The 21,830-nt window shown below is 42.3% G+C and overlaps 1 protein-coding gene across 4 annotated transcripts in view; it reads left to right on the forward strand.

Moving 5' to 3' along the window:
* LOC148026398 (large ribosomal subunit protein eL20z-like) overlaps nucleotides 1-21,830 on the forward strand; it is a 98,309-nt gene that overhangs the window by 57,561 nt on the left and 18,918 nt on the right. For 3 of the 4 annotated variants that reach the window (XR_015692769.1, XM_087690444.1, XM_087690442.1), the window contains exon 4: nucleotides 19,170-19,287. Coding sequence is in view for 3 of the 4 variants with exons in the window: in XM_087690444.1 (XP_087546570.1) it covers nucleotides 19,170-19,287 (118 nt within the window). In the remaining variant the exon portion in view is untranslated. Of the gene's footprint in view, nucleotides 1-19,169; nucleotides 19,288-19,425; nucleotides 19,629-21,830 lie in introns of those variants that run through there. The other variant, XM_087690443.1, reaches the window with a different exon arrangement.

Below are 21,830 nucleotides of genomic sequence, written 5' to 3' on the forward strand. Positions count from 1 at the left end.
TACTTTCATCCTCATCCGGCTCATCAATAATGACAAAGTTAAGCTTGCTATTTTTGGATTTGCATTTTAGCCTGTGGTCTTGTGTCCACTTCTCTCCACACTTGAAACATAACCCTTTTGCCCTTATGTCTCTAATTTGTTCATTTGAAAGAACTTTGTTGTAAGTGCTGTTTTGAGATCCTTTTGTGCATTTTCAGCCCTTGCAAAGCTCTGTTTTGCTTCAGCCATTGGTCTATAACCATTTTCTCCACTTGGTTTTGATCCATAGACCGTTGGATATGTAGGCAACTTGCTATAATTACTGCTGTAGGTATTAGTTCCCTTGCCTTCTTGCCTATAAACATCCCTTTGCTGGCTGAAATGTACTCCAACCCTTGAAGGCTGATTAGGTAATGAATACCGTGCATTTTTTGGCTGAAACCCCATTGATTCTCTTCTATATTTCTGCCCATATCTTTCAGCATATAAAATGGCTTCATGAATTTTCTTGGGCTGCATTGCACCTACTTCCGAAGAGAGGGCTGAATCTAAACCAAAGATGTATTTGTTTAACTTGGCCAAATCATCAATTCCTTCAATGTACATAGAAAGATTAAGGAACATATTAGAGTAATCACGAATAGACATGCCCCTTTGTTGAAGACCATACCATCTTCTTTGCAATCTTTCTTTTTCCATTGAAGAGACAAACACTTCCAACATTGTCTTCTTAAAATCCTCCCAAGAAGCAAAATTGTGACAAAGTCTTTGTATATATCTCCACCATGTATACGCGTAGCCTTCAAGATGGAGTGCTGCAAAATAGATCTTGGCCTCATCATGGCGAGGAAAAAGTGTGAAATACATCTCTAATTTGTTTACCCATTCTTCCCACTCCATTGGAGATGCATTATCCCCCTTGAAGTTAGAAATAGTAATCTTTTCTTTGTACTCCCTTTCATTATAAGTTGGCTGGAAATTATTGGAATGCTGCCTAAAAGATGATTGTCTCAAAAAATCTCTATTCATTGAATCTCTTCCAAAAGAGTTTGGTCTAGGATTATTACCACCATGATTCGGTTGTCCCAATCCGGAAGAATGATGCTGTCCATTAGTGGGCTGACCATAACATGACTTATCTTTGTTGGTGATATCATGAAATGACATTCTTTCATCAAATCTTCCACTCTTATCATGAAAGTTCTATTCTTTTTACTTGATGGTAGATTGAGAGGGAAAAGATTTGTAGAAGGGGTCACATCTATGGAACTCTTCATTCTCTTCTTCTCTTATGTCCTGTTCTTCATAAGTAGCCTCACGGCTTGGATTGAATTGAGAATGGGCATGGTGATTTGATGATATTGGTGGCTGGTAATGAGTACTCCTCAATGTGGATGGCTCTCCTTTCTCAAAGGTTGACATAATAGGTTGATCAATCCTCTTTCCTTTCATATTGGAGGGCTGGGCTGAAGTATCTTCAATATGAATAGTGGGTTCATTTGGTGTAAAAGATGTGGTTTGAGTCTTCAAATCCTTGATAGCTGCTACTACATCCTCAAATCCACTCTTCATGAACTTGACTAGCTACTGAAGTCCTTCATCCACTTTGTTGGATGTATTCTCAATCTTCCCCAAAGATTTGGAAAGTTTCTCATATTGATCATGCATCCCAATATTCAGCATATGCATCTCTCTTGAAAGCATGTGCTCTTCAAAAGGTTCGTGAGACAAGGGATTTCCATCATTACCCAATCGTGCACTATGAGCATTACCAATGCTTACATTATCATCTTGTTGGTTATGATTGAGGGCTTCATTGGTGTTGTTTTGATTGTTGATGTATTCTCTGATATCTTCTTGAATGGTCTCCATGGCTTGATCTTTTCTCTTGTGTTTGGCCATTAAAGATAGATGCTGTCAAAATGACTACGGGGAAGAAAACTGTCAATAACTTGCTTAGTATTGCACCAATGCCAATGGTTTATTGATCCAAATGAAGCTTATATATCAGGGATACTCCAGATTTAGCAAGATCTCAGCTTGCAATAGGGTATATGGGTAAAATGAACTCAAACAGTGCACCTCTGTCAACCTGTCTAGGTGCAGTCCACTAGACCCACTGTCAGAAAATTGGCCATAACTTTTACTCCCGATGTCTGATTACTAAAATTTTTGATTCAAATGAAAGCTTAACATCCCCTCTTCAAATTAAGCTATCAAGATCCCAAATCAGATCATGACAGAATTTTCTGTAATAGAAACTGTGTACTTGTCCAGTGAATTCCTGCAACCTGTTAACACCCTATAGCAGCCTTGTTTCACCCTGAAATGAGTCCTGTATTACTTGTAGACCTCCAAAGCAATTAATAGACCTGTGATGGGCTGTAAGGCACCTGTAAGTATCCAGTAAACACCTACAACTAATAGGTACATGTTGGAAAGACCTGTATATCTGCCCAAGGATGTCACAAACTGCCTTGTTCAGTACCCCTAGTCTTCAAATCTTCATCCACTCTTTCCCAAGTGGTCTTGTGTGGTCCATCACCTGTGGTGAGGGATAAAACGGCAAGACAGGCACCAAAATGGGCTCTGAAATTCTGGAAGGTATGCAAAGTTCCTTCCGGTCCAGGTTGTGCATTCCTACGAAGTCTTAAATAGCAAGGAGGGTCACCTCTTTTTTTCTTGCTATCTTGTCCGGTTTCGACCTTTTTCCTCGGTCGAAATATACATGGCAGAGCTAGTATTCTATCAATCAAAGTATGATATGCATGGTTGAATCAAAATCTTGCCATTTCATGATATGCAAGAATAAAATGGAATAGGACTAAATTGAAATGGATATGGGTAAGGAATACCTATAGCAGTGACTCACTGCTTTACAATTCTATTCCACTTACCGATTGATTCTTATTTTCAGCCATATTGCATTCAATCACATCAAGCAATTCAGGGTTAGGATTAGCACAATTTTTCCAACAAATGGAAGAAATTAACAACAATTGGCTACTGATTTTTATTAGGTAAGATGAAAAGAATTCAGCATGACATCATTCAGGCCTAAGTTGGGTCTATATGCAATCAAATGGTAATTCTTAAATGGGATTACTCTTAATTATTCATTTTCAACAAATGGATGGCTCAAACAATTGGATTATAAAGGGATTAAGAGAAAAATTAAGAAATACCTCTTGCATTGTTGAAGTAGATGATTATGGAAGCTCCAATATCCGTATGAGACTTGAAATTCTTGAACTCCTGCTTGATGTAGCCAAGAATATCCCCATGGTGAATATGTAGCTCATAGACTCCAATTTCTCTTCAAGAAAGCTCCAATATTCAAAAGCTTGATAGAAGTGATCCTTGTAGCCTAAATGTGGCTTGAGATTTGAAAGGGATAAGCGTCAAAAGGGGTAGAAGACATCAATTCTTGATGGATAACTCTTTCATTGTAGCACATAAGCTTGCATATGCTGCCCATATACTTGCAATGCCAAGAAGCCGCCCTATTCTTGCAATATTGATATAAGACCATGAATTCTTGATATAATCCCATGCATAGAAGCTTTAGGATCCATCAAGAACCAAAAACCCCATGAAAACATGCTTTAAAGATAAAAAATTCTGAAAATTCAAGTGGTTGCCTTGTTTTGATTCATTTCAAGAGTAGAGGTACTCTAATCTTGCAAGAAATTTTCAATGTCGGTTCAATGAGTGTTGAAGAAGCTCAAGGATGCTTGTTAGAACAAAAGCCCTCTAATCTGTTGAAGAAATTCCAAAGAAGACTCATTGCTGTCATGAATTTGCCATAGCTAGGGTTTGGAAGGTCAAGAATGATCAAGAGAGTGCAAATAGAATTGAATACTTGTTGAAATGCTTGGGTAATCCCTGTTGAAGCTAGCAATAGCCATAGCCAAGCTTAATGACTGAATTTTTCGTGGAGTAGAAGAGGCTGAAAATCAATGGAATTTGCGTAAACTACTCCTCTTTTCCTGGATGATCAAGATTGCTTAAGCTAAGCAATAGACTGCTCTACTTAAAGCTTGTGGCATAAAGAATCAAGCCCTGGCGTCTCATCAGTGAGTAATGACCATTGGAAGAAGATTGAAGCAGTAGAAGCCATGGATTCTTGAAGAAAAGCTTGAGAAGAGGAGAGAGAAAGTCTGCTTCTCAAAAGTAACTCTTCTTTTACCTCATTTAGTCACTATAGGTTATCCTTTTGTCCAAAAATGACTTCCTAATGGACCACGACCTGCTAAAATGGCCTTGAGCTCGCCATTTTTCCTTCAGACTCCTTCAAATTCCACTAACTTAGTCTTGACTTGCCGAAGAACACTTTTACTAGTCACGGTTTGAACTGTATAAAACCCTATGACCAAATCTTGGTACTCCAGTTATCTGTTTCCTGTCCCTGTGACCGAATTCTCCAAGAAAATGACTCTTCCCATGGATCAAAATCCATGCTCTAATACCAATGTAATATATTAGTTCTCACAGCAAGTTAAATAAGTGGAAATTTATGAATTACATCATGCTTGCAGGAAATATAAGAAATACACAATGTTTGCAAGAAAGCCATAGCCAAGGTGGCTAGGCATGAAATAGTATTTCCATGGAAGACTGAGAATCATAGATGTAAGCTGCAACATGAATACTCACCTCATGTCAAGGTGGGACATGGTATGCACCCTATATCTTGGTGGCTAAGAGCATGCACCCTTTTAGTTGGTGGGAGGAAGCAATCTCAAAGCATGTATTGCTTGAAATGGCAAAAAAGATCCCCTACAAGTTACATCTTCACCTTTTATACTTAACCCTAGTCTACTCTAAACTAAGGTGACTTATGCTTTATTACAGATGGGTGGTAGGAAAGAAGTTAGGAAAATAGGAGGACTATGAGAAAGAGGGCCTAGGACATTGCTGGCCATGTAAAAAAAGGGATAAGGGGATGATCGCCCAAAATGAATTTAGGATTTTGTATATAAAGTTGAAAAGTGAATGAGGAGCTCATTCTTTGGTGTGTGGCAAAGTGGACTCATTTTCTTTTCTTTTTCTCTCCTTCTTGCTTGCTTGTGTGTGCTTAAGAGAGGGAGTGTGAGTGTGAGGGAGTGAGTGTGTGAAGATGAGGGATCAAGGAGAAGAAGCTCTCCATCATCTCCTCTCTTCTTCTCTTCTCTTGTCTTGTGCGCGGCTATGGAGGATGAAGCTTGAAGGTGGAGGCTTGAGGTTGCTTGAGCTTGTATCATGAAAATGGTGGAGCTACCGGTGTGCTTGAGGAAGGAGGCAACTTGTTTGGGCATCAAGGTAAACTCACTACACCCCGGTAGGATCGAAGGTGCGTTGGCTAGGTAAAAGATAGCCATTGGTGTTCGCTTAAAATGCTTGAAACAATAAGCGGTCTGTGGGTCTTGGCGGTTGAGCGTGAGCTCCCACTACATTCTGGTTCCGTTGCCGGGACCAACGGACTTAAGCTTGAGCACTTGCATGCCTCAAATTGAGCGACGAAGTAAGGGTTTCACTACCGAACCAGAGCTTCAGAGAAATTGGAGTGGAAAGCTTAGGATTCGCTGCTATAAAACAGGCCTAAACAGGGCACTAATAGGAAAAAAAATGGAAAAAAAAGAGTCCTCAGATGTGTCAGGGTCGCAAGGGGAGTGATTGGGAAGGCTAAGATGGTACTCAGCAAGGGTTTAAGGTCCTGGGTGACCAGGGAATGCCTCATTTGTAGTCCTAGCTTTGTGTGTGAGAGAGAGAGAGAGAGAGAGAGAGAGAGAGAGAGAGAGAGAGAGAGAGAGAGAGCTTGCAGGTCAGGAGTCCACATCGGATTGATCGGAGCGTGTCGGAGCTTTCTGCGAGATTCATGTATAGGATGCCCTTGGCCTACACCTTACTTGATTTTTGGAAGTTCTTGTAGGTGGTGACGGCATTAGAGTGGTGATTTTTAGCAAATCGTAATGGACACTAGTAAATCAGATGTCCGATTTTCAAAATCGGACTTTGGTAAATCAAACAGTCTCAAAAAGAAAATCTAGAAATTTGACAAACCCCAGTCAACGAGAAGTGTGACCCGCGCCAGAAGAACCCACTGAACACCTCAGAGGTAGTTACAGACCTAGAAATCGTGGTCGAACAGTCTAGAATCGTGCAGTAGCATGTTTCCACAAGCTTGATGTGTCTAGTGTTGTGGGCTGATTGTAAGACCCCAACTTGACCCTGAACAAGCTGAACAAAATAGTGTGACGAAAAACCCTATAAGCTGACCAGGACAGCTAGAAATCGAACATAGAACCTTGTCAAGCCAACCCATAAACAAGAGTGCTAGAGCTACGTAGACACTTTGTTTTCTCACTCACTTTGATTTTCAACACCTGAAACACACTTAAAGAGAGTAAAGAGCCTGGTTGCGCACAATGCACTGAAAAGAATACACCTACACAAATACGCATAGAGTGAGGGTAAGTTAAGGACCGGTTGTAATTAACAAGGAACTCACTCAGACATAAAACTTTGAAGGAATCCACCAATAAGAGAAGATCCCAAGACATAGAAGAGCGAACGAATCCCCAAAAGTAGGACCAAGTGAAAAACACAGCTAAAAAGCTGGACACAACAAGGACATATGCTATCGTGGAAGTGGATCTACCTGGCCTTATCAACTTGATCGACAACTTGGCAGAGCAGGAAGTCTTGGATATGGAAGAGGGCAGCTCAGGTCGTAGGAGCAATGAAGAACTTTACCTAGGATATTTTCCTGAGGTTGTTTAGTAGCTATTGAACAAATACGATGCTCAAACCCGGCTAGAACATCATGGTAGGTCTATAGAGGACATCATGGCAAATCTTGAGGAGGAGAGGAAGGTAGCACATATAGGGCTTTGCAAGTCCTAGCCGCATACAACTAGGATTAGCAAACTGGGAGCTTGTGCCAGAGCATGGAGATGTGAGAGATCCAAAGAGTGCTAGCCCTAGCAGGTAGAAATCGGTTGGAGAGTGAGAGAGCACTAGAAGGAGACCTCACACTGAGCGAGCTTATGACGAAGCGGCTGCTAGATAATACGGCAGCAGAGCAAAGTGCTGCATCATTAGCAATATCGCTACTAGTGGGGTTAGGAGTCAACCAAGGCTCTAAGAGCCAATAAAAAATTCTTGTGGTGGCGAAGCAGCTAGATAAATACCAACCAAACGACGACCCGTACAACTTTGTGGAGCAGTTCGAGCAGGTCTGCGAGGCCAACGGCCTTACCGATCCTACTCAACGCTCCCAAGCTTTTGTTTTGTGTTTTGACGACAAGGGCCGGGTGGACTTGGTACACGAGTTTGGATGCTGGCAAGCGTGACAATTTCAATGGCTTGAAAAATCTCTTCATTAAGAGATTTTCCGAATCTGGGTACTTTGATAACTTGCTAGCGCGACTCATGAACGTCAAGCAAAGAGAAAAAGAGGATATTCGAGATTATGTGACCCATGTAAGGAGCCTCTTCAAGAGAATTCCTATAGACGAGAGACCAATCGAAAGAGCGGTATCCATGGTATTCATCAACGGAATACGAAGTGAAGAGCTCTACAAAGCCTTGGCCGATAACTTGAACTTGCAGCGAGATGCACTGACAAGGGTCTTTGAAGAAGCTATTAGAGTGGATAACTAGCTCAAGGAAAGAAGCTCCAGAGGCTTGAATTGAGAAGAGTCCAGTGCTAGGAGTTCTGAGAGGGTCTCAACGCCGAGTGAGAGAGCAGGCCCAAGCACGCAGGACAAAGGAAAGGGCACTGATTCGGGACAAGAGCTAGTAGAGATTAGGATAGACATAGCCAAACTACAAGAGATGATGAGACTGCCAACACGCCCACACGTCCATTTATCTTCCTCAAAATGTCTCTAGGAGTTTTATCCTTCCTAAACGTGCTTAAAAATATAGTTTTTAGTGCATCATATGTATTGAATGCTCCCATTCCACAACTACTAAACCAATCCATAGCTTTTCCCTCAAATGTGGCTGCAAACTGCTACTTCTTAACCTGATCACCATACATCTGGTTAAACCCACTTGTTGTCCACCTAGTTTTAAATTGGGCTACATAACAATCAGGGTCTTCTTTACAGAGGTCTAGGAGTACAGACCCAAGAGCCAATTGTGTGTTGGACTTGCGGTCACCCAGGACACATTTCTTCGTGCTACCCCGAGAGGGAGCAAGCAAATAGAGATAAGGCTAACCTGAGATGCGCTGAGTGTGGAATTACTCATCTCTTTGTCAATTGCCCTAGACGGAGGCTATCCTCTAGTTGGGCAAATGAGCCATCGGTTCCATTGGAGTTGTTCAGTATCAACACACTCGATGGGGAGGCTACGCATATCCCATTGCATGTCATGACCCGCGCGCAGACGAAGCAGGCTGGCATATCATTGCCAAGGCCTAGCAACCTTGACACAACCTTAGCTGGAAAGAAGAGTCGGAGACGGAGGAAGAAAAGACTAAACGCTAAGGTCACCCTCAAAACCGAAAGTGCCACAACATTTCCTATTGGAAGGAAAGTCATTGACGCAGAGGAAGAAATGTCGGCTCCATGGACAGTTGAAAAGGAAAGTGCTAAGGTCGGGGAGTACCCAACCCGAAGCGCTAACTCCAAGCCATCAAGAAGGTGAAAGAGTGGGTGAAGGAGGCTAAGGAGCACCTAAAAGATGCTGAACCCATACTAGAAGACGAGATCAATGATCTCTCAAGCATAAGCATGCTAGTCTTTCTCCCACGATCAAAATCAAGGGAGGTGATGGCACCACAAGCAGGGCCGCCTAGACAAAGTCTAAATGCTCTGGGCCAGCAAACGAGTCAAGGCTATTGGCCAAGAACCGCGGAGTTGGCAGAAAGACAAGCGGCTAGCAACCTCCTTAATACACTGGTGACCATCCCTGTGACTCTTAAGCTTAGGTGACCTACTTAGGCAGCATCCAACGCTATGGCATAAGCTGAAACAATGGGTCGAGGAATCAGATGATCTAGTTACCACAGACTTGCCCGAACACGACACAAAAACGCAAATACTGAGTCTGACATTGCACTCCATGCCTAAAGCCTTACATGTCAATGCTTTTTGGGAAGGCACGGAAATGCATGCAATCCTGCCAGTCCTAGCTCTAGGGGATGTCACAAGAAAGGAAATTGTAGATACGGGGGTAGGAGTGAGTGTGCTAAGCCACGGAGTACTCTAAACTTGGGGTAACCCACCGATCGAGACTGCTAGGTTCAACATCATGCTGGCTAATGAAATGAAGGTGAGACCATTCGGAGTGTTGAAAAATTGGCCACTGAAGATCGCAAGAATCCAATTCTCTATCGACTTTATGGCCACTGAAGATCCTGGATGGGTAATGCTAGAGTTGTAGAAGATTGGAGCAATGATCTCATCTTCTTAGGCAATCAAATGGAGACTATAAGAGTAGAGATGGACTCTTGGAAGACTACGCCGGTTAACCTAGATGCCATCTCCACCATGCTGAAGGGTGACAGCAGCCAGATTAGGAAATCCTATGGGGCCTTAACCAAGTATATCCCATGCCCTGAGAACGAGCGAGACTAGATACATGTTTTTGCTACCATCGACTTGCCGTTCTCGGACAATGAGTACGAACAAGCCATCAAGACGTGTGGCAAGCCCAAGGACATATCCTTAGTACCAATCTGCATAATGGCTGGAAGCCTACTCGGAAGACTCAACCTTGTTACATTCCAAGTCCCAAACAATAGACGAGAGCTCCTTGAGATCCTAGGGTACTTGACCGATAGGTTGGGTGGCGATCCAACAACTAACCCCAAGCCACTTCAAGATCTCTTGGACGAGCCTGCATGGCGATGGTCCAAGGTGCACGATTTAAACTTAAGGTACAATTGGACTTTGATCCGGGACCAGCAAGAAGAGGCATATCAGAACTTGGAGAATGATGAGCAACCGGACAAAGGCAGCTCTGACGATGAATATGAGGATTGCTGCTTCTTCAGTGATGAGAGTGAAAGGAAAATCGATACTATAGAATACGACATTGGGGGACGTATAATCAAACAAATATGGGTAGACTCCAGACCACGCAAGCAGAGTACCCTTAGAATAGAGAAGAGATTCAAGCACAAGGACTGCAATCGAACTTGGGTGAAGCACACAGGCACAATCGACTACAAGCAGGCAGGCCTAGTCCAACTGAGTGATGCATCAATGCTGCGAATGGACTCACCTTTTGAGCTATGACCACCAAGAGAAAGCCCCTCTTCTAGTGGAGACGGAGAGTTCGATTCTGAGTCGAAAGTTAGCTCAGATAGTGATCTTGAAATACCTCGACCCTCCAAGACTAGACGAACCGAGGGGAACCTACCCGTCCACCTAAGATGCCGACGGTTAAGGGAGGAACGACGGAAGTTGCCTAAAGAAACGTAGACTGAAGAGTAGCGAAAACCGCAAGACCTGCCAAAGCGATTCACGAAGCTCAAAAAGGGAGATAGGGTGGTGATCTTGCTAGGAGCCAAACGATAGGGGTAAGCAAGCGAACCAATCGAGGACCCGCCAAGGTCAAAGAGGTCAATTTAGCTAGGGAAGGGGAGACCCCACGACGTATCTTTATAGCCAATGACTTGGTTGAGCAAGATGAAGCAAGTCTCGTTACTTTCTTGCGAGAGTATATAGACGTTTTTGCTTGGTCCCTAGAAGAGCTCAAAGGGGGTAGACCTGAGTGTGGTAACTCACAACATACCCATGACACCTGACGCAACACTAGTCACATGCAACGATCGTATTCCATGAATCCAAAGCACGCCCATGCCGTCAAGGAAGAAATTGATAAGGTAATGAGAACAGGATGTTAGAATTTGCTGATTCTATGGGCAGCAGTGGCCAATGTAATTTGTGTGGTGTGGACACTTATTAAAGTGTCAATGTAAGGTGCGTACACCTAGAGTCTTAGAAACTTAAAGTAGTGACACTAGGCTCTAGAGTAAAATAAACCTAACTCTAGTTAGTTGGTGGAAGGTTGCTTAGGTCAACCCTTGACCTAAACAAAGTTGTACTTTCACTCTATCTTTCATTCTAGTAAGTACACTCTTTTCTTTTTGCTTTAGCTCACTTTCTTGTTGTCATTCTCTCCTCTCTCTCTCTCCATAGCTGGCTGCCATTTTCCAACATTTGGTATTAGAGCAACTTGTACGTGCGGATTCCGTTCAGCCACCGTCAGCCGGTGCTATACTGGCCAAGGTCCTACTGCTGCCAGCTTGGTTCTCAGCTCAAGGAACAGTTTTCAGCTGCTGTGAGGTGCTGCTTTAGTGGAGGAGCTGTAGCTGAGCCGTCTCGTCTACTCCAGATCTGTCCATTTCAGCCATCAGCTCCAGATTTGTCCATTTGCTCCAGATCTGTCCAGCTCAGTCATCTGTTCCAGATCTGCTGTTTTTAGCCTGCACACAGCCTTGCACGCTGTCCAATGCGCAGTCCCACATGCAGACCTGCATGCAGCCTGAGGAGCTGCTGTTTTGGAAGAGCTGCTGCTGTTTTCAGTTCTGCCTGCCATTTTCTTAGCTCTACTCGCCATTTTCTCAGTCCTGCCCGCCCATTTCTGCAAACCCTAAAAAGTATAGAAACCCTAATTTTCAGATTTGGGATTTTCTCGAAATTTCTGGAATTTCCAATCTATTTCAGCCATCTCCTCTCGAATCTCAGCTCGTGCTGCCCAAAAATTTGGGGCTTTTGCTAATTTTTGCTCCCGGAGTTCAAATTGACAACAATTCAAAGAAATTTATCAATTTCTTGGACATTCCTACCAAAAATTTGGGGCTTTTGCCCGAATGGAGGCCCTTTGTGCAAATTGTTACCAAACTCATAGACATTGCGCAATTTCTTCCACATTGGCTCAAGAAAATTTGGGGCTTTTCAATTCTTTGGATCAGTCATACATCACGAGGCAGATTTCAGCTGTTGTTAATTGCTGACACGCATCGCGAGGTGACATTTCTACAGAAATTCTAGTTATAAGGTACAAATTTTTTCAATTTCTTTGAAATTTTAGAAAGAAATTTGGGACTTTTGCTCGACACATACACCAAGGCAAGCAACAAGCAGTAGAGCAGAATTTAATTGTTGTCATAGTCAGATTAGGCAGAGAATTTTGGAAAAATTCAGTAAATTTTGTTAAGAATTAGCATTAAGTTGTTGTATTTTGTACTTTTGTAGACACACATTTTGAGACGGGTTTGGTATAACAGTATAGTGCTGTAATTTATTGGCTGAGTGCTAATTTGGGTGGCATTGTGCACACTTTGGCATTTAAGTGACAGTTTGGTACTTGTTTCTTAATCCCATAGGGGGATTTTTGTAATTTGAGGAGTTTACTTTATACTTCAGTATTGAAGCATTTGGCTGCAGATTTTTGTTTATCATTGACAACATGGCATGTCAAGGGAATAATGATCAGAGCAACATCCTTGGTGTCCTCACTCAGGAGGACAAACTTGATGGCTCAAACTACCCACTGTGAAGTTTTATGGTCCATGAACTTCTTGTGGTGAAGTACTTGTGGGACTATGTTACAGGTGATTTGCAGTGACTAGGAGGTCTTACACCTTAGATACCTCAGCGTAACGCTCGAGGACAGGTTGGTGGTGGTATTGGTGTTGCTACTGCTGCTGCCCCTCCTCTCCCTCCTACTGAGGATCAGAGAAAATGGGACTCAAAAGATGCACAGACACTTTCTTTGATTGCCTTGTCAATGAAAAGGGCAATTATTCCGCACATTCGGTCTTGTAAGACCTCAAAATCAGCATGGAATGTACTTGAGCGTATGTTTGTAGCACGCAATGAGGCCAAGATATCCCATCTCCGCAGAGAGTTGGCCAATGTGACCATGGATGAAGGTGATAGCATGACAGAGCACCTTACTCACATACAAGATTTGCGTGAGCAGCTACTCAACGTTGATGAGGTCATTCAGGATGATGAACTGGTAAACATCACACTGAACTCTCTTCCAGAGTCATATCTTGGTTTCCACACCTCTTTGATGTTGTATTTGAATGGCGGGGGGGGGGGGGGGGGGGGGGGGGGGGCAGCAGCCCCTTACATTTGTGGAGTTGAAAGGCCTCTTGCTGCAAGAGGAACAGACTCAGAAAAATGTGGCATTGCGTTCAGGTGATGTGGCTATGCTTCCCAAGTTCAAAGGCAAAGGAAAAGTCAAGCAAAATGTAAAAAATTAGCAAAAGGGTGATGCTGGACGACCATCAAATAAGGTTGTCCAAGACATAGAAAAGACTAAAAAGAAGGGGAAATACCATTATTGCAAGAAGGGGAAATACCATTATTGCAAGAAGGTTGTCCAAGACATAGAAAAGACTAAAAAGAAGGGGAAATACCATTATTGCAAGAAGGTTGTCCAAGACATAGAAAAGACTAAAAAGAAGGGGAAATACCATTATTGCAAGAAGCCCGGTCACTATATCGATGAATGTAGAAAGAGATTGGCGAAAGAGAAGAAAAAGAACTCCAGTTTGGCTGTCGAAGAAACATCACCCAAAAAATCTGTTGATGATGATACTTCAGCCAACTTTGTAGAGGAGGACTATGCATTTCTCACATGCAATTATGATTCTTCAATGGATGATTCAGCATTTAATGCTGTTGAAACGCAACAAACATGGTATTTTGACAGTGGGGTGTGAAAGCACATCACTTCCAAGAAGTCTTTGTTTACCTCTTTGCATTCAACCCCTACTGGGAAACGCGTTACATGTGCAAACAACAACAGTTATGATGTATGTGGCATTGGAATAGTCACTATTACTGCTGCAGATGGTTGTGATTTCATGCTTCTAGATGTCTTGTTTGTACCTACCATTAAAAAGAACTTGTTGTCTATCTTTGTTTTTAATAAGCATGGCTTTCAGGTCATCTTTGAGTATGACAAATGCATTGTTAGAGATAGAGAGATGGATTATGCACTTAGGTTGTCCGACACCTTGCATAAGGGTCTATTTTTGTTGGATACATATGACAGATAGTCTCATGATGCTTTAGCAGTTACTACTCTTTCGCCCGCTATGCAAAATGCGGAGCTATGGCATGCCCGCTATGGACACATGAGATTTGGGAGTTTGATGACTCTTTAGAGGTATCATATGGCAGATGCATTGCCTCCAGTGGAGACTCCACCTCCTCATGCATGTGAGGGATGTATTTTGCGCAAGATACATAGATTTACCTTCAAAAAGGATGGTGCAATGCGTGTTGTCCGAAAAATGCAGCTTATTCACTTTGATGTTTGTGGTCCCATGAGGAAACGTGCACTTGGAGGCCATCAGTACTTTCTTACATTTATTGATGACTACTCTCGGTATACATGGGTGTATGGGCTAAAAGCAAAATCCAATGTGTTCATGCATTTCAAACATCTTGTTGCAAAGCTTGAAGCTCGAATTGACTTAAAAGTGTAGACACTTGCACAAATAGAGGGGGGGAGTACATGTATCGTTCTTTTGAGACATATTTGCTTGATCATGGCATTATGAATCAAGCCACTGTTAGAATGACTCCTCAGCAAAATGTTGGTGCTGAAAGGAAGAATTGGTCTCTTATGGAGATGACTCATTGTATGCTAAAAAGCAAGGGGCTACCTCATAAATTTTGGCTAGAAGGCCTTCAATGTGCAAATCACGTGTTGAATCGTGCACACACTAGGGCACTGAAGATGATCACATTGTTCGAAGCTTGGCATGGCAAGAAACCCTAAGTAGACTACTTTTAGGTGTTTGGTTGCATAGCCTAACATGTTTCGAAAGAGCTTCGTGGGAAGCTTGATAACAAGGCTATAAAATGCATATTTATTGGCTAAAGTTCGGAGAGCAAGGGCTATCGCTTGTATGACCCACGCACGAATAAATTCTTTGTCAGTAGGAATGTTCTATTTGCTGAAACTGCTGCATTTTCACATGATCAATTTCAAATGCCAGTCACTCACGACATTGGTGATGTCTTTGAGGGTCTTTTGCTACTTACTTTGGAGTTTGTGCATGTTGTAAATGGCAGGATAGACTTAATACGGCAAGCTATTGCTGCACCATATGCTCCAGAATAGCAAGGTATCGATGATGGTTTGCCACATGCAATGGAAGAAGCAGTACAACATGAAAGGGCTGCTGTAAATGCAGCCAAAACAGTCCCAAGATGGCTGCTACTGGCTCCCCAAGAGAGTAAAATGGATGCTCTTGTACCTCAACGCACTAGAAGGGCTGCCAGAAATGCAGCAAATGATGTAGGGGGGGCACATTTGATTGATTTTACGGAAGTAGATGATTGTGATGAGCATGTGTTTGTGAGTTCACTATTGGAGGATGATGAGCCTACTTCCTTGGACGAAGCTCAGCAGACTCTATTGCCACTAACTCTACATGGGATCTTGTAGATTTACCACCTGGTAAGAAGGCCATTGGCACAAAATGAGTTTTTTAACTCAAACGCAAGGCTGATGGTACAATTGACAAGTACAAAGCACGGTTGGTAACAAAAGGCTATGCACAGAAGAAGGGCATAGATTATGAAGAAACTTTTGCTCCTACATCCCATATGAGTACGGTGAGATGTGTGATTGCTATGGCTACAAGTTATGGCTAGAAAGTATATCAGTTGGACATTAAGATAACATTCTTGAATGGAGATTTACATGAGGATGTTTATGTGTCACAACCTCCAGGGTTTGTGGTTAAAGGAAAAGAGCACATGGTATGCAAGTTGCATAAAGCTCTTTATGGTCTCAAACAGGCTCCTTGTGTATGGTACTCCAAAATTTATGCTTATTTGACCAAATGGTTCAAAAATAGTCCAACTGCTTCCACTCTATACATTAAGAATGAGGGGGGGGGGGGGGAGGGGGAACTTGTTGATTATCATTCTTTATGTAGATGACATGCTGCTCATTGGATCTATAGAAGAAAAAATTGCAGATTTTAAGGCTGAATTAAAACATGCATTTGCTATGTTAGATATGGGCTGCCTACACTATTATTTGGAGATTCAATTCACCCAAAATCAGCATGGTATCATCATGTCACAGTCACAATATGTGGATAAGCTGCTACACAGGTTTAGTATGCAAGATTGCAAACCTATGTGCACTCCTATAGAGCCAGGCTTAAAGCTGTCTATGCATGATGGTGAAGAGATGTCTAATGTTGCAATTTACAACCAGGCTGTTGGCTGTCTTATTTATCTTTTGCAGCACACGCCCTGATATTCAATATGTAGTATCTCAGGTGAGCAGGTATATGCATAGCCCACGGACCATACATTGGCAAGCTGTTAAGTGGATCTTCAGATATTTGCAAGGTACTCAGTCACATGCATTATTATTTCCTAAGGGGAAAGACTTGCACTTACAGGCTTACAGTGATTCAAATTGAGCTGGTGATACAGACACTAGGCAGTCTACTAGTAGACACTATTTCTTTCTAGGCCGTTCATGCATTGCATGGCCAAGCAAGAAACAACCTATAGTGGCTACCTCGTCTTGTGAGGTTGAGTACAGGGCAGCCTTCACAGTAACAGTGGAATGTGTATGGTTGCGCAGATTGTTGGCTGATCTACATTTACCATTGGAGGGTCCGACACCCATCCTTTCTAATATTCAGAGTGGTATTGCAGTAGCACGAAATCCTGTCTTTCATGCTCGCACGAAACACATAGGGGTGCATTACCATTATGTCATAGAGAGATGCTATGTAGGAGAGATCATATTGATGTATGTATCCACACAAAAAAATGTTGCAGACATTTTCACCAAGGCACTACCACACGAGAAGTTTGAGGCTTTTCAAAAGTCCTTAAACTTGTTACCCTTTGGTGATTGATTATCCTTGTATTTCATCACATTGGCACTGTAGGGGGGTGTTTGAATTTGTCGATTCTATGGGCAGCACCCAATGTAATTTGTGTGGTGTGGACACTTATTAAAGTATCAATGTAAGGTGTGTACACCTAGTGTCTTAGAAACTTAAAGTAGTGACACTAGGCTCTAGAGTAAAATAAACCTAACTCTAGTTAGTTGGTGGAAGGCTAGTTAGGTCAACCCTTGACCTAAACATAAGTTATACTTTCACTCTATCTTTCATTCCAGCAAGTACACTCTTTTCTTTTTGCTTTAGCTCACTCTCTTGTTGTCATTGTCTCTTCTCTCTCTCTCTCCATAGTTGGTTGCCATTTTCCAACACAGGATTCATCTACGAAATTGAACACATGAACTGGGTTTTCCCCATCATCATTGTATTAAAGAAGAATGAAAAGATTAGAGTGTGTGTCAATTACAAGAAGGTAAACACGGCAACAAAGAGAGATAACTATCCATTGCTGTATACCGAGCATATGCTTGAGAGAGTAGCTGGCAAAGAGGCCTACAATTTCCTGGATGGCTTCTCTGGATACAATCAAGTGCAAGTGCATCCTAATGATAGGCATAAGACCGCGTTTGCCACTGAGTGGAGTGGGGCATCTTTGCCTACATAGTCATGTCTTTTGGGTTGACTAATGCGCCGGCTACCTTCCAACGACTGATGTGTACAATATTCAAAGACATACTGAGGAAGGAGTTAGAGGTCTTCGTGGATGACTTGTGTGTTCACTCTACTTGGAGGGAACACTTAGACTTCGAGCGGTCTTTGAACGATGTCGACTATACCGTCTCTCGTTGAACCGCTTGAAGTGTCAGTTTTGGGTGAAGGATGGATGTATCCTAGGACACGTGGTGTGGAAGAATGGAGGAAAGGCACAAAAGGGCAATGAAATGGCTACTCTAGAATGAGCTACCTCCTCCATCAAAACAAGTGATAGACATGTTAGAGCTCCCAAAGTCCTCGTTTGACTCAAACTAAGGCTCACATGTAAGAGATGACAAAGCATGAAAATCATGATTGCTAGCATCCCCTCTTAGATCCTGGATGTGCCGGAAGGCCAAAGAAGAAACGGATCCTGCGGTGGCATGAGGAATGCCAATGTTGATGAAGTTCATTGATGAAGACTGCCGATGAAGAAGCTTCTCACGATCCTGGGAAGCCCCCTCTGAGACACTAGTGCATCACCGAGATCGCTTTGAAAGGGATGGCCACCCATTGTCTTTTGAGATTTTCCTCATGGTTATGCCTATACATGGGCAACTTGTCATTGTGGAGACGAGCTCAGCATATGCAGCACTGTTTTGCTCACTGCTCTTTCTTGATTACACACTTTGCATTTAGCATCCAGTTTTGTTCAACCACTCCTCTTTGGCTTGTTATTTGACAGAGAACTGTCACATGAAAAAGACATGTGAGCCAACCTTTTGAAGAAAAATAAGGATGAATAAGAGCACTAAGAAGCAATGACCCCTGAAGTTGCCAATCTTGTTGGAGACAGAGTGGGGGAAATGTTGGGATTACCTCATTGTTTGTATTGGTGCTAATCCAATTGATATCCACTTATTCGAATGTTATACATTTTCATAGTGGACATATGCTTATGATAGGGCTGGAACGATTTGATATCCACTCATTCAAATGTTATACATTTTCATAGTGGACATATGCTTATGATAGGGCTGGAACGATTTGAGTGCAACTCGAATGAATAAGGAGGGTAATGTATGTGGAGATTGTGTAGCTACCAATCACCACTCTGTGGTAGGCAGCATTGATGCCTTGGTTTGAAGCATTCACAAAGTATCTCTCTTAGGAACAAGGTTTGCAATGCAAATCAATACTCTATCATTTATAAAGAGTTAATATTCAGTGATGGATTGTGGTACGATCAGAGCAGTAGTGTAGTCAAAGAGACCATTATCAAGAGTCAACGTGTGGGTCCCACACATATCATAATAAACACATGAGAGATTGCAATTCTTAATTTTTATATTTTCTAATGCAGGATATCTATTTTATACATCCAATTCTCTCCTCTTTTTTGGACTTGTTTCGATTTTGATCATGGTTGGCTTTTAGAGACAATTATAAGAGGGCTGTTGCAGATTCCAAATGCAAAATTGTTGCCTTGAAGTATGCCCAGTTTTATGGGATTTGTTGTTTGTTTATGATCCCTTGCTTTTTCTTGATGTCATTGTTCAAGGGTATCTGGTTTAGCTTGTTACTATAGAACTGATGGTGTAGCTTTGCATAAAACTGAAAAGATGATGTTCAAATGCTTATTTGATGGCAGGTTCCTTTTAGGAATAATATTTCCCATTGCATGGTTTTTTGGGACCTTTTTATATTTGACGAATTATTATCGGACAGATTTACGAGAACGGGCAGGGCTTGCTGCTTGTGCTGTTGCTGTAAGTTGCTTCTTCTAGTGTGCTGAAGTGTCATCTAACAGTCATGCTCTGTTATGTCATACTACAAGCTGTGATTTGTGATCATCATATGAAGACCACCACTTTCTTTTGCATAAAATATAGAATTTTGCACAACAGTTGCAGGCATGGGATGCTGAAATTTACTGCTGACGTGGAGAGAGAAAATGCATGAGAAGGACAGTGGTATCAATTATAAAGATACCTCCTTTTAGTTATAACAGAAGACTTGTCATAGTATGATTACCTTGGACTTCTGTGACTTGAATATGTTTGTACTTAAATTGCTTCTATGCTATCATCATTATCTTTCTGGTTCTCAACTCTGCTTCATACTTGCCATATGTCTGTAGTCCTTCCAGCTTGCTACAAGGTGTTCTAGATATTGCACTCATTTAACTTGTAGACAATCTTGAGCAATTCGACCGCCAAAGGATATGAGAACTGGTACACAACTTGAGGCATGAGGATGGTGTGATGTGACAAGGAGCCTAATAAGTTCACATGGGCATGTCCAACAGCATTCAAATGCCATGCAGGTGCTGGCAAATTCAGCAAGGACTATCAGATTTAACAAGCATTGCGGGAAACAGAAAGCTATGTAGTCTATGGGTTTACAAAATTAGAAGACTGAAGACAATTTAAGAATGCCACATTTTGAAGATATTTTGAGATTTTCTGGACTAAAACAATGTGGTCCTAGTAACTATTTTTGTGTCATCTTTCCATTCAAGCATTGAGTTGGAAAGTGTTTATAGGGACCAACATGTGCCAAAACAAGACTTTTTTTGGCACGCTTTTAAGATGTACTTGGGAAAAATGCCAGCTGAGTAGACAATGTCAATTAGATCATGATAGGATGGAAAATGCAGAAAATGAACCAGAAATGCACATTAAACCTCCCATGTCTTTGTTAGACTCTAACAAGAGCTCACAACCAAGAGATGACAGATTGACATGACGGAAATAGGCAGGCTAACACCCCCTCTCAAATCTTGGGAGTGTGTGAAGAACCAACAATCTCATTTGATGAAGCATAGAATCCTTGGGCAAAGGCTTGGTGAAGAGATCCGCAGCATTGTCCTCTATGGGATAGTAGGCCACTGCCGACTTGGAATCCATGATGCGCTCTCGAACATAGTGATATCAAACCTCAACATGCTTTGTGCGATCATGAAACATTGGGCTCTTCGCTAGAGTGAGGGCACTTTGGTTGCCCACGTGCAGTGCCTAGGTTTTGTGTGGGGAAAGCCAATCTTTGCCAACAAATGATGGAGCCAAATTGCCTCAATAGGTGTAGAACAAAGGGCACAATACCCAAGCCTCTATAGAAGAAAGGGCCATAATAGGTTGTTTCTTATTGCTCCAAGAGATAGCTCTTGATCCAAGGGAGAAGGCATAACTTGTAATGGACCGCCATCTTGAATCCACATCACCTGTCCAATTGATTTTGACGAGGACCATTATAAGAAGTTGTGCTCACATGGCATACTAATGATGTGTGTGTATATTCTGCCCTTCTCTTGTAATGGACCGCCATCTTGAATCCACATCACCTGTCCAATTGATTTTGACGAGGACCATTATAAGAAGTTGTGCTCACATGGCATACTAATGATGTGTGTGTATATTCTGCCCTTCTCTGTTACATCTCCAAAGAGGTTCTTCTGGCAATTGCTGCCTTCAGGACTTCTCCCGTGATTTGGGTGAAGCTTCAAGTGTTGCGCAAGGCTCCTTCACCCATGCATGCCATTATCCTTTATGGATAGTTCCAGCAGATGAAGTTGGAGCTGAAGGACACTATTTAGTCATTCTTGCTTCGTGTCCCACAAGTACAGGATCAGCTCCAACACATGTAGTCCACTCTTCCAAAGGCTCATCTTGTGGGACCTATGCTCTACAAGCTCTATCTGGAGTTTGATGTAGTAGCCAATGCTTTGTGGGCTCAGACGCATCAACACCTGTACTTTTCTTGATGCTCCTTGAGCATAAGACGTCTTTGCATTTACAGGGGAGGCTTCCATCACAGTTTGGTGGTTCCAATGAGGCCCTTACAACTTCAGAGAGGGTCGACACGAGGAAGAAGTCGAAGGCCTAGTATTATTTGTGGTAAGAAGGGACAATTTAGTGGTTCCAATGAGGCCCCTACGACTTCAAAGAGGGTTGACATGAAGAAGAGGTCGAAGGCCTAGTATTATCACTATGGTAAGAAGGGACATTTGTGTAAGGATTGCAAAAAGTTAGCGAGTTCGAGGAAGAAGAGGGAGAAGACGAAGAAGCAAAATCCTCCTTTGGGTCCATAGGGCAAGAAATAGACACTTGGCTATACCAAACTCGGAGAGTAACTTGAAAATGTACCTATGCTGGGAGATGAAGATGGTCTATGCCATCTGATAACAAACCAAGGAAGAAGTGTAGGATTCCAAGATTCATCATGTTAAACTCCTATCTCAATATCTCCCAGTTCGACCAACCTCCTATGTGTCACTCCTTGTGATAACCAAGACACACCTGTCCTCCTCAAC

The sequence above is a fragment of the Lygodium microphyllum genome, chromosome 13 (genome assembly GCF_053477565.2).
Source record: "Lygodium microphyllum isolate KBCC chromosome 13, Lygodium_microphyllum_v1.1.10, whole genome shotgun sequence".
NCBI classification, from domain to species: Eukaryota; Viridiplantae; Streptophyta; class Polypodiopsida; order Schizaeales; family Lygodiaceae; genus Lygodium; species Lygodium microphyllum.